This window comes from Phalacrocorax aristotelis, chromosome 4 (genome assembly GCF_949628215.1).
Source record: "Phalacrocorax aristotelis chromosome 4, bGulAri2.1, whole genome shotgun sequence".
NCBI classification, from domain to species: domain Eukaryota; kingdom Metazoa; phylum Chordata; class Aves; order Suliformes; family Phalacrocoracidae; genus Phalacrocorax; species Phalacrocorax aristotelis.
The window spans coordinates 25,864,316-25,877,977 of NC_134279.1; the positions used below are offsets into that span (position 1 = coordinate 25,864,316).

General features: G+C 44.8%; 1 protein-coding gene across 1 annotated transcript in view; it reads left to right on the forward strand.

Annotated features, from left to right (window-relative positions):
* Positions 1-581: 581 nt before the first annotated feature.
* COL25A1 (collagen type XXV alpha 1 chain) overlaps positions 582-13,662 on the forward strand; it is a 323,987-nt gene continuing 310,906 nt past the window's right edge. Inside the window, exons 1-2 of the mRNA XM_075090678.1 lie at positions 582-1,378; positions 2,035-2,104. Coding sequence (XP_074946779.1) covers positions 1,019-1,378; positions 2,035-2,104 — 430 coding nt within the window. The 5' untranslated portion in view covers positions 582-1,018. The remainder of the gene's footprint in view (positions 1,379-2,034; positions 2,105-13,662) is intronic.

Consider the following 13,662-nt stretch of genomic DNA (forward strand, 5'->3'; position numbering starts at 1 on the left):
ACAGGGAGCTAGCGCACGCCGCGCCTTTGGAAGCGAGCCCTCGCCTCGCGTGTGCGCGCCGGCCGGGCAGCCGGCCGCCGAGTGCGTACCCACCGACCTCTAAAAAAGAGAACGGGGCGACAGAGCCCTCCCCGTGTTTTACGCCCGCACCGTGGGCGCGTCAGCCCACGGTCACGAACCGCCGTGAACGCGCGCGGTTTCCCCGGCCTCCCCCGCCCCCGGCGCAGCCCCTTCCCCGGTACCTCCCCGCGGCGCCCCCCGCTCCCCCCCCCCCCCCCATTAGTCTGATGCCCCCCGCGCGCCGTGCGCGCACTGTAGGAGAGCCCCCAGCCCGCTCCTCCGCCTAGGTGAATAAATTATGCTAATGAGGGCGGGGGGCGTGGCCGGCGGGGGCTCCGCGGCGCGGCGCGGCGCGGCTGGCAGCGGGGCTCCGCGGGCGCGGTGCGGGGCTGCCTGCGGGGCGCGGCGCGGCGCGGCGGGGCCGGGCGGGGCGAGGCGGCTGCCGCCGGCCGCCTGCCTGCGGGCTTCCCCGCCTGGGGCGGCGCGGCTGCCGGGCGCCGGCGGGCAGGTGGGGGGGAGCAACAAGTCCGCCGGCGGGGAGGAGAACGGGAGGCGGAGGGGTGGGGGGGGGCGCTTCCCGCCCCGCGCCTGAAAAACCTCTCTGACAAGTGGCAAACCGTTAGTAGAGCACGCTGCTCCCTCCCAAGGGCGGCTGGAAGCCGCGGGGGATCACCCCGCACCCGGCCCTGCTGCCGGCTTTGGGCTCCTCGCCCCCGCCTCCCCTCCCCCCCCCCCCTCTTCCCGCCCCCGCTGCGGGGCTGAGTCGCGACCCGCTGCCGGGCGGCGTGCGGTGCGCGCCGCCGCTTCGCCGGGAAAGTGTGCGAGCCGGTTGCGGGCTTTTCTTCCACTTACCGCAATATTTTTTTTTTTTAATTATTATTTCGCCTTTTTGTTATTTATTTTCTCGTACTTTATTGCTATTATTTTTGTTGCCGCTGTTTGTAAACTAATTGCCTCCATGGGGGGCGGAGGAAAGGAAATCAAAGCGGCCGCAGCTGAAGGGTGCAAAAGCATGCTGGGGAAGAGCCGCGGAGCCGCAGGACGGGATGGCAGCGGGAAGCCCGGCTGCGGCGGGGAGCGCTGCCCGCGGCGGGCCGGGCCGTGGGGCTCGGCGCTGGCCGCCCTCCTCTCGGCGCTGGCGGCGGCCTCCTCCGTCTACCTGGGGGTGCGGACCAGCGACCTCCAGGCCAGGGTCGCGGCCATCGAGGGCGCCCGAGGGGGCTTCTCTGCCGCCGCCCCGCTCCCGCCGCTGCCCGCCTATTCCCTGGAGCAGCTGAACGCGATGATGCAGGAGAAAGTGGAGAGACTTCTCGCCCAGGTGTGCGGGACGGGGGTGGCAGCTCTCAGCCCGCGTGCGTGTGCCGGGGGTGGGGGATGATGTGTGCGGGGCGAGGGGCGGCCGGCCGAGGCGGTGAGGGGGGGAGGGGGGGCGGCCGGAGCAGCTCTGCGGGCGGGAGGTGGCGGGGAAGCGGGGAAAGTGAGCCCGCATCCCCGGGTGGCGGCGGGGCCGGGGGGAAGCGGGCCTGAGGCGAGCGCCGGCGGCGCGGGGGCGACCCCAGCTGCTGGACGGGTGTGTGGGGGGCTCCCGGGGGACACCCCGCGGGCGCCACTGGCGCTTCTCTTATCCCCAACTTGCCGCCCTGCCCCAGCCTCAGTCCCTGTATTTCTCGACCGTGTGTGTGAAAAAACCAAAAATACCCCCCCCCCCCCCCCCCAATAAACTCAAACCAAAAAAAAAACCCCAAACCCCAGCGGGGGTGGGCGAGAGCCGGTGGTGTCGGGCTTGTTTTTGTTGTTACGGGGGTGGCGCGGTCAGTGAGACGCCTTGGGTCGCGTCCAAGCGAAGCCCTCCTCGCTGGCTGCGCACCGGCCGGAGGAGCGGCCGGTCCCGGTCGGCGGCCGCCCGGGCCGGGAGCGCTGCTGTGGCGGGGCGGGCTCGCCCAGTGCCCTCACGATGCCTTCTCTCGCCCGCAGAAATCCTACGAGCACTTGGCAAAAATACGAGTAGCGAGAGAAGTGCCGCCAGAGTGCAACTGCCCACCAGGTAACGGACGTGGCTTTGAAATCGCCTCTCTGAGGCTTGTAACTCTGGGAGTTTAGGTATCCCGTGTTTTTCAATTACACGTAAGGCAGATCTAGGGGATGCCTCTTCAATCAGCAGCTGTAGCTTGGGTGGTAAAGGTGTAAAGCCCAGAATCATCTGTTTCCACTGTGGCGCTGGATTGGAACTAACGCTGGTTAAAAACCCCTGTTAGGCTGGGTGATGCCAAACAATAACGCTTACGAAGAAATTAATGATCTACCCTAGCAAGAAGAAATATATTCTGTCTTAAATGGCATAGTACTGAATCAAGGCATTGTGTGCTCAGCTTGGGAAGTAGAACAAAAGTTCCTAGCAAAAATATTGAACAATTTATAACACCGATTGAAATAGGTGGAGAGTGCATTGCAAATTACCAGTAATATACGCAAGAGATTTTCGGTCTCATTTTTCTGTAGTCGTGGATGAAAGCAGTTCCCCTAGGAAGGGACTGCAGGTTTCATACTGAGAGTTCAAAACAACTGTGTCTGTTCATGCAACCAGTGATGCTGTTTGGCTTTGGAGACGGAGCCTCCTAATACTGGGGTTGGTTGGTTGTACACACGCATTGCAATGTTTCCTGTGTGTTTCATGCTGCTCTTTGTTAGTCTGATAACTGTCGATATTATTTTAGCTTTAGGAACTTCTGCTAGTATGTACCCAAGTTCCAATGGCATCTTAAAAGTTAAGAGAATAATGCCAGTGTTTCACAGGGTGATGTAGGAATTCCAGCATCCTCTGTGTGATGAAGCACACGAGGCGCACAGAATGCTTTACACATCCCGCCCCACCATTCGAAAAAAAACCACATCTCCTTTACAGGTGGAGTATCAACTGTCAACAAGACTTAAGCTGATGATGTTTGGCAGTAGGATGTGTCATAGTACCGTGTATGTAAGGATGGAGCTCTTCTAGTTTAGGGTTTAATTCCTGCCAAACCCATCAGTCTGAAAGGACTGCTGAATCTCGGTGTTAAAACTGACTCCAATGCCTGGTACAGTATTTTGCTGATGACACAACTGAGAGCAGAGTATTTACTGGCTGGTGTCGGGGTTGCTGTGGCTAGTGTGAAAAGGACAAGATACGTGACTAGGACTGTTTCAGAAGAGTGCACAGAATTACTGAACTCCCAGCTAGTTCTGGTAGGGAACATTGGTTTCCTGATGTACTATATATAATTTCTTCCTTTAAGGCCAGCATGAGCATACAGTGTTGATCTTATCTTTTCTGTTGCATTACATGACAAGATTCAAGTTTGTGCACTAAAAATGACAGTTGCTCGTCACGTTGTATGCAAAGATGTATTCTGTGAGCCTGAAACATTGTTGAATGTGATGCCAGGCTCTCCCTTTTCCTTCCTCTTGCTTAAATTCATCTGGTATAATGTTTTCGCTTACCGTTTTCATACTAAAGGTCAGTATCTACTGTTTCATGGTTGGTGTTATGCGCTGCCTTACTTCCCCACTGCCACTAGAGCTCCACATTATACCAATTTTTACCTGACCTTTCTTAAGATGTATGCTTTATCAAATAGGTAATGAGCAACAGAATATTCCTCACATGCATTGTAAAAATCCCTAGATGAAAGTACAAAAAAATAAAGTGATCTGGGAAACACTTTCAAGGGAGCAAGATTCATAAGATCAGGAAAATTTAAATGAATTGTTATAAAATATAAAAAAAATTGCAGAGAGGACTAGCTGGTATGGGGATTAGAAATGTGATACAGAGCTTTTCACCTCTGGGTAGCTATTTCAGTTTGGGAGCAGTTTTTGCAGTGATTGAAAGGTGTTGCCATGTGATAGCCTCATTTTGGACAGCTTAAAATGAGTTGATGCTCTCATGCTTGTTGCCAGTGGACAGGTGTCTACCTCAAAATGGCATCATCTTGGGAGCCTTGTCTGAGAGAACAAGGGCTGAGTGGCACCACCACCCGAGTGTGGTGCTTTCTGAACAGCAGGCGTTAGGCAGAGCGGGAGGGGATAGAGTGAATAAATTGTTGTTTCTTCATTTGGTTCACTTTGTTAGAATTCCTTTCGACTGGACAGGATGGGCTTTTATTTTCATCCCTAATGCTGCCATTACAAATTTGGACTACTGTGTGCAGAAAGGCATTTAAAGTATCATGGAAACACCATGTTTTTTCTGTTGCCTGCTATTTCTGAAGCCAAAGAGTAAATTGCCTCTTTACTTCCCCATGTGACTCCATTTTGCTGCCTTATTCTGTTCAGCTTCTGCGTTTCTTCCCTGTGCTTCTGTAATAACAAAATATATGTCTGTTAGGGATGACTTTGGAAAGCCTTCATGGTACAGAGGTGATTTTTGAAACATCCCTATGCTGTGAGAAAAGGCTGCTGCCAAATGGCCACCAAGGCAGTTTCCCTCATACTGCTCTTTAAAGAGAAGTAAAAATTATTTAAAAATAGGTGGCATTGTTCCCCACCAAAAGAAGAGACAGAAATTCGGTCTGCAGACAGGAGGGTGAGAATGTGGCCTCTGATTTAGGATTAAAGTTACGCAACTGGTGTAGATCTCATTAGCCTGAGATGTTAATTCCCTTGTGGCTCTCCATGGTAGGAACTGGCATGTTCAAAGGAAACTGGGTTTGAATGGCTTCGATACCAAAGGTAGCCAGATTCACAACTGCTCCTAGCTTGCAGAGCTGTCTGCATGTAGCTCCTTTTAATTCAACAGTAGCCTTGAACTTTGTCTAGAGCGAAGAGCGGTCACATTTCCCTTTAAAAACTTTGTTTTCACTAAATGTGGTTTTTCTAGTTATTGTTTTCTATTTTCTTATAAAAGAAACACGACGCGAGGAGATATTAGAGTCTTGATTTTAATTCTGTGGGACTAAAACCAGACACCAAAGATTTTGTAAATATTTTAAAAATGACAATAGCAGGCATTCTTTCTCTTCTTAAAGCAGAGTAATAAAGTTTGAAAAGTAAATGCATGCTGACATTCCTCTTAAATTACCTCAGCTCTAACGAGAGTGCCAGCTTAAATCCTATGCTTGCAACTAGTGCTGCAGTCACTGCTGGCAGTTAGCCTTCTGCACACGGGACTGGGGGGCAAATTGAGTGGCTACAATTACTTTAAGCATAATAAGTTAATTTTCCTTTGCCAGATTTCTTATTTATTGTAAGTTATTGTTTCTGTACTGTAAAAGATGAACAAAAAAAGTAGGCATGTAGGTAATTATTTCATACATTTGAATCTTCCTTTAAATGGCTGCAGGAGCATAATCAGCTTTTATGAGGAGCAGTCAAGCACAGTGCTGGATACTTCTTACCAAGTGCCAAGAACTATACTGTTGTGGAAAGAGTAACACATGCAGAAAGCACAGGGATACTCCCAATTCAAGAGAGTTTTAAGAAATTCCTAGGTTTTTGTAGATTCTTCAGGCTCTCCTCTTCTAGAAAGTATTCACGTGTATACCTAGGATCTGTAGACTTAAACAGAAATTGAGATGTGCTTGCATGTTTTAGCGAATTGATGCTTTATGTATGGTAAGGGTCAAGTTCTGACGCTTGTGGTCATGTGCCACAATGTCTTATTCTGTAAGTGGTCCTCAGAGCCCACTCCCAGAGTCAGATGATGTTGGCAGGGATAGAAATCAAGTCCGTTAGCACCGAAAGTTAAAACTTGGTCAGCAGGAAGGCTAGCAGGGGATCATATATGGTTCTGCGTGTCCCTTTTGGCCGGTTGTGGGAAGCAATTTTGGTTTTTTACCCTCCTCTTTGGAGGAAGACCTTTGTAATGAATTTATTCCTTACAAAATCCCCAAGCAAACAGTATTATATAAGTAAGAATGTCTACATGCTGTACGTTTCTTTAATTCTGCGTTGACAAAGGATAGGTTGCATAACATAAGAGATTTTATCTTTAACTGCTATGCCACACTGTGTATGTATGTTCACTAGAGCTTGCACACAAAATGATGGGGTTTGTAGGTGGGTTTTTTTGTTGTTTTGGGTCTTTTGTTTCCTTTTTTCTTCCCCCCCTCCTTTTTTTTCTCCTCAGAACATTAGCTAAACTTCACTGATGGGTACCTGGCAAAGTTGACCAAATAAATTTACTTTTGTTTTTCTTTTGTGCCACAGACAGTGTTTGTTTCTTTGCTCTTTCTTCTGTATCTTTCCCATCAAGAAACCTGCATTTCTCTTCCTCTCATGTTCAAATACCTGTGGCTTCAAACCCTTTCCAGGCACGGACACTGTCATCATTCTTCTCTCTTAGCCAGCTATTTTGTGCTGTTTTTGTAATCATGTCGTCTTGATTCTCAGTTCCAGTCTTACAGAGCTTTATGGTTTGGCATTTGAATTACCTTCTATTTCACTATGCAATTTGCTGCAATCAGGTTATAGAGCTTGCTTCAGGGTAGTGTGTGTGTATAAACCTGTTCATTCAGGAGATGAAATGGTATAAGCAAGGTGGTTTTTTTTTTTTTTTGGGGGCGTGGGGGATGTGAATACCAGTAGATCCTATTCTGGTTATAGTAATTCCGGTGGGAAAACTGTGATCTACAGCTGCAGTTCTTCAGTAAGGTGATGAGTCTGCTGTACGTATTTTGGTAGTAGCGCGGATGGCAAAACCCAATGTATTTTCTTAGCATCCCAGTAGTGGTTTTGTCTTCCTAAGCACCTAATGCTTGTTTTGACATGGAGTGGAAGTACAATTTAGGCACTTCTTTTGTATTTCCATGTGTTCTTTAAGGCCGGTTTCCTGGAGCATTTTGATTAATGAGGCTGAAAGAATGGAGGAGAAATCAATTTTGGGGATTAAAAGAATCCCAAAATAGGTATCAGCAGGGTATTACTTTTTAAAATTATGATTACAGTGAGGCAGCTCTGTAAAGACTAAAGAGGTAAAGAGGAGCTGACTTAAGTGTTTACTGGGAGAGAGACCCAAAAGAAAACACACGTAGATATAGGAAGTATCCAAAGTGTTTTTTTCCTGCTCTTAAAATTCCAGAGAGTGCTATCTGAACCTAGCTCCCAGCACTACTTATTTCTGCCATGTCCGTATTATCTATTTGCTGAATGCAGTGCTCAGCTCTAATTTTGTAATTTTTCTGACAGGGCTTTGAGTTCCCCTTTCATACCTTCACTGGTTTGATATTTTTCATTTCAGTTCCTAGATAAAGATGTTTATTGATGTGCAGCAGCATGCAACCTTCTGGATAGTCTGTTGTCTTGTTTGGATGACTGATTAGAGATGCTGTTTTCTCCCCACAGAATAGCTAAATATATTTTATTGGCTAAGATGTGACCTTTTAATTCCGTTCCCTCTGGGCAGGGAGGTAGAGTGTACAGCATGATGAATGAAACAATGTGGCTCAGAGGAGAACTGATTGACAGCAGACTGCACTAGATTTCTGTCTCTTGTAATATTATTGATGGCAGTGGTGTTGTAACAACAGTAGATTTGACCACAAAAGTGTTATTAACCGAAGGTTTTTCTGTGACTCAAATTAAATTTTATTGATCTTGCACAGTTTTGTCAAACAAGAAATGTTAAAAGGAAGGTTGGATTATCTGCACTAATGGTTCTTATATTAATGTTGATCTCATAATATAAGAACGTATATTATCCTTCCATGTGGCAGCTGTCCATCTCAAACTGCTGAAGTGTCAAAGCAGTTCAAGCACAGCGAGTCTCGCAGTGTGAGAAGTGGCTGTTAAGCCTGCTTCTGGAATGATGCTTTTAGTGTGTGTGTTGGGTTTTTTTTTTTTTTCTTTCTTAAATCTTTAAATATATGCATCGATTTCCTTCAAGAGTCTTTAAAGCTTGGATAACTGAGTTGTGTTCAGCAAAACTCACCCCCCTGCCCCTTTCCTTAAAGGTTAGTGTGTTCTTGGGAATGTGTTGCCAGGAGAACAGCACTGCTGCACCTGCATTACAGCACTCATATTCCTTCTCACTCCCTTATAAATTTACTGGCTGTAGCCTACCTGTCTATTTTTTGTATACTTAGCGCAGTAAAAATCAGCTAGCTTTGAAAACGTCATGACTGACAGAAGCTGTCTTTTATAGGACCTTTTAGGTTACTAGCTGGAATCATGTAATTAATACGTTCAAGTTACCAACCCTGTGAAACCATCCGTCTTTAACGCATGCGAAACTTGAGTCACATCGCTAACTACAGCCTCTTCAGGAAGGGATGTCTATACAGAACACTCTTCCCTTTTGTTGTTTCAGTTGATCCTAAATCAGCCACAAAAAGGAAATCTGACTGCTTGCTTAGAACTATTAAGAAGATGTAAGAAGGCATAGTCTAATACAGGCTGGAAGAAACATTTTTCACCCTATATGATTAAAACTGCAGCTTGCACTTAGATAATACACACAATAGTGAACATGATGCAGCAGGCTTGCTTTTTGGAAGCTTGTGGAGTGCTCTGTTTTTACTGGTTACACTTTCAGTAGAGCAGTGCCTGCTTAAATTCATCTGCTTGGGCCTTTTCATGAGATTAAGTTAAGCAGAAGAAGCTGTTCGTGATAGCTTAATAAAAATAAATGTCAGGACAAATTTTCAGAACCGAGTACCAAATTTGAAAATACGAGATTCTTACGTACCTTTCATGCAAATACAGCTCTATTTTCTCTATGTAGACTTGAACGACTCTAGAAATACAGGTCAGGTTGATACCCCAGGAGATCATCTTATTCATGCTGCTGTTCTCTGGGGCAAATGTATCTAGGCCATCATTGTCAGGTATTTCCTTCCATGTAGTTCACAACTGCAGTGTCTAGTCTGTCATGGCTCAACAAGTTGTTGGATCTGCCTTAATTTTGTGATTAAGTGCAGAAGCCTCATGTAACTCTTCTTAGTTAAAAATATTCTGCTCTGAATAGGTAATCGTGTAGTGTAAGAAATTGCAGTTGCATAGATGTGCCTAAGCTAAAAAAATCTACTATTTAAATGTTTCCATAGATTCCTAGCTCTCAGCAAGCAAGCTACAATTTTCTTATTTGCTACAATTTTCTTATTTGTGAAGTAAACCACTTGTCCCATCCTTTGTGTTTATGAAGAAAACCTGATCATTGTGCCTTCCTTAAAACAGCTTTTTAAGTATGTTGGAAAACAGTTTTCTCTGTGATACGCACTATAAAACTTACCCTTCCTGCTCCTCCCCTGGTTGTCTGGCTATCTGGTTTTTTTTTTTTTTTTAAATTTGGTGGGGGGTGTATTAAAATTGATTCTTGTTTATATATGCAGGTGTATGTTTATAGGAGCTGGCGTTTACATGCAGGTATAAATATTGTATGCATGTTTGGGGAGAATTGTTTCTTCTTGTGCTTGGAAAGCTTTGAAACAGATGATGATGCCTGTCAAGCTTTTTGAAGAAATAAGACGTTATTACACACCCATGTAAATCTTTTTACTAGAAATTTATGTTCTTATAATTATCAGAGATATGATGACAGCCCTTTGTAGGGCAAAGAAACAAAAAAATGGAATGAAGTAGGTGTAATAATAAAATGGGGATGCTACTTTTTCTTTTAGGATGTTCTGAAAATTAATACAATAATTTCAGAGGCTTCTGCTTAGATACACTCAACCAAGAAGCAGTGTAGCTTTTAAGCAACAATAGTTTGTCGTACACTGTCTTAAATTGAGCAGGAAGTTGTCAAGTGTGAAGAAGGTATAGTTTTCTTTAGAATGTGTACAGATGAATTACACAAGGAAATAGATGAAGTTTTGTTAAAATCAGTACTTTTAGTTCAGTCTGTATTAGGCATTAGAATTATCACCTTAGTTTCGGTTGTGCATGAAGGTCATCTTACAATTATCGTCTGTTGGGGAATTACATCAGAAAACTTCTTTAATGAAATGGAATTTAGATTTGGGTTTCTAGGACTATGACTTACAGATTTTTTTTCATAGACATTTACCTTGGCTAATATGTCTCATTCGGGCTCACGATGGAGAGTGGATCACAAATTCACAGATTCTTGGGGAGCTTAAAAAGGAGGCTGTACAGGGAATAATGCTGGACTTGAGTCCCTATAAGTAGGGGGACTTAGATCCTTACCCCTCTGTGGTTCTTCTACAAGCTCAGCTGAAGAAGTGCTGAGGAGAGGAAGAAGGGTATCAAATGATCGTTCTCTTTGATCCTCCTTGTAATGCATCACACTGTACTGGGTAACATAGTAGTATGATGTTTTTGGTAGTCTTTCATACTGAGGCATAACTTGGACACACATTAGGCTGCCTGCCGAGTCACGGTGACATAGTGTAGAATATAGCTCACTATCGCAGGAAAAACCGGCATAAAGCCAGGTGGCTGATCCACTGCTTTCCGCCGACTGAAATACTGGCTTGTGCCATTTCCTGGTACTACTTCAGTCTGTTGGTACCTGGGAGGTGCTGCAGCAAAGGTTAGTGGGAGGGAGGAGTTTTATTTTATTTTTTTTTTTTTTTTTAAAAGCATCAGAACCAATTAGCTCATGAACTTGGCTCTTCTTACCCTTTTTAAGAGTTCTGATACTCTTAGGAGTAAGGGGTATACTGTAAGAGCTGTAGTTATCATGAGAGGAAGACTGTAGAAAATAAGTAGTTTTACGGCCTTTGCTGTTCTGCCATTTGCAGTTTATGCTGTCTTAAGAAAAATCCATTTATTTTATCTTCCACTTGAGTATTTTCAATGTCCCTTCTCTGAATATAATAGCACAGGAAAAACCTTTAACATATACTTGTGGTAGGGAACTGGAGTGGTTTAGCCTGGAGAAGAGGAGGCTGAGGGGGAGGCCTTATCACTCTCTACAACTACCTGAAAGGAGGTTGTAGTGAGGTGGGTGTTGGTCTCTTCTCCCAAGGAACAAGTGATAGGATGAGAGGAAACAGTCTCAAGTTGTGCCAGGGGAGGTTCAGATTGGATATGAGGAAAAGTTACTTTGCTGAAAGGGTTATCAAGTGTTGGACCAGGCTGCCCAGGGAAGGGGTTGAGTCACCATCCCTGGAGATATTTAAAAGACATGTAGATATGTTGCTTAGGGACATGGCTTAGTGGCAGACTTGGCAGTACTAGGTTTACAGTTGGACACGATGATCTGAAGGGTCTTTTCCAACATAAATGATTCTATGAATTTAGCTTATGAATGAAGTTCCTTCCGAAAGTATAAACTCATTCTTAGCACACTGTGCTTAATATTATGCTGAAAAACTGCTATTTAAAAGATCTTTTCTAAAATTAGGGGTGGGGGATGGGGAACACAGAAGGAATTTTGAAACTGGGAAAATGTATTGAAAATTGGAGTCCAAACTCTCATGTCAGAGGTATGGCTGCCATTGCAGTGATAGATTTGTGTATGCATATCTGAAAGCAAAAAGCACCTTGTAATTTGAAGGCCACTAAATAAACTCTACAAAGATGTATCTGTGGTTAAGATCATGTATAGTGTGCAGGAGCAAGAGCGTAGCTGACTGCAGACTGAGGCCTAGTGTGTGCTGGTAGTACTAGTTGTGTTGCTAGGAAATGATGTAAGGTTTCTTATATATCAGTGCTTCAGCTGGATGATGGTAGGGTTTTCATGGAGGACTTCAGTACTGAAAGTCAAAGTATGCCTCTTAAGTTGGGGAGGTATTTCCCTTAGCTGGCGCCTCTAATAATCTCTTAAGAATATGAGAACCAGCTGCTGGAAGACACCCGTCCTCTTCCTCCCCACCCTGTGCCTGTAACCTTTGAGTAAGTTCCTGTTCCGATTCCCTTGATGTTCTTAGGGGAAGCTTTGATACCTGAGCATAGGGGTAAGGCTGCAGGGGATTAAAAGGATAAACTCCATAGTCTGTGTATTCATACGCTCTTCTCCAGTCACAGAGTTTACATCTAGATAATGCCCAATGGCATTACTATGAAAAATGCTGTTAAATGTTGGCTGGAGAGTTCCTACTGTCAACCCTTCTGCTGTTTTTTATGAAATGTCCCTTTAATGTTTGCACCAATACTGCTGTACTACTGGTTACTGCCAGTTGAAGGACAAATGCTGACAACTGTCACTTCAGCTTGTCATAGAGGTGATTAATGTACTATTGCTTTCAGACCCTTCAACTCTCAGACAGGATAGATGTCTCAAACTTCAGTAAAAATACTTCCTGACTCATAAGTTGGCCCTTGTACCAGGAGACATGTTCTTTGCAGATGTACTCAAGTGTAGACCAAAGTGGGTTCATTGTTAAGCTGGTCCTTATGGCAGTGCTGAGCTTGAACTCTGCTTTTCTTTGTTCTCTGTCCTGGTGGATGCTTGATAGTTGTTTGTGGCAGTTAATAATATGCAGCTCGGGGAGTGGATTTAGTTGGCACTTAAAATGGGTGTAGTGGTATCACAGAAATGGATCATGGGGTTTGCTGTAGCTAACTATGTGTATTTATGAAGAAGTCACAGTTCAGTAAGGGTCAACTTGGATATGTTTCCCAAGTGGCTTCTGGCAGTAGGTGCACAGAATACTGATGAACCAGAGAGGCTGAAAGACACAGTGGCATGGCATCAGTTTAAAATGAACCAGTGCTTAGACAGCCATTGTCAATACTTACTTAGAGTTGGCGTCTTTTGTAATGATGGCAGCCATGTTTGTAGAAGGCTGGAGATGTTTCTGTATGTGAAGATGAAGTGTTTTTCCAATGCAGCAAGCATGTAAGTGCACTGTATTTCTTTAGTATAGGGGGACTATTCTTAGTGAAGAGAGATTAGTATTTAAGTCTGACAGTTCTGGATTTCACTTTAGGACAGCTTTGCATAATTCCTTAGTTTGAATTCCAGGCTAAGCCACATCCTAATGTGCGGTAGGACTCTCTTTTAGCACATTCAATTAAGAGGCAGCACCTAAGCCGTTAGAGTGGCCAGTTAAAAAGAAGCATGAGCCTTGAAAGCCGAACCACCCTCAATGAGGGAGAAATACAGCAAGACTGGAAGCCTCACTTTTTTTCTCTTTTAAAATTGATTTGCTGTTACAAGGTGATCTTTTGATGTATTCCAAACAAGTCCAGCCCATTTTAGGATAATAGGGAGAAATCAATCTGTTTTCAATGTGTATTCTAGTAACTGGAACACTCTGGAAAAAAGCTCTCTCATAGCAAGTGTAAAGGAATGCACCTTAGAGCATTGTGCTTAATGAATTACAGCAAGGGCAACTAAGTAACAGTTCTGTATTGTGATTGTATTCCTTTACAGGACTGTAAAGGTGGGGTAGAATGTCTTCATATTAGAGTTCTTCCACTTGTAAAATAGAATTGATGTAAATGTATTAACCAAAGTGTGCTGAAGACTTAAAAGTACAAAACATTCATAACTTTGAATAGAGTTACTGTCTTGAGGAGCAGAAGTTTGTTTCTCTCCTCTCCTTTTAATTTTGGCAATCACCTCCCTGTGCCCCATTTGATCAGTAGTACAAGGCATCATCAGATGGAATCTGTTGAAGTATCATTGCTGACAGTTGCACGTTCATTTTCTGAGGACACATAAATGGGATCTTGTATAGTGCTCTTTCTTCTTCCCTTAGGTTGCTGAAACATTACGTG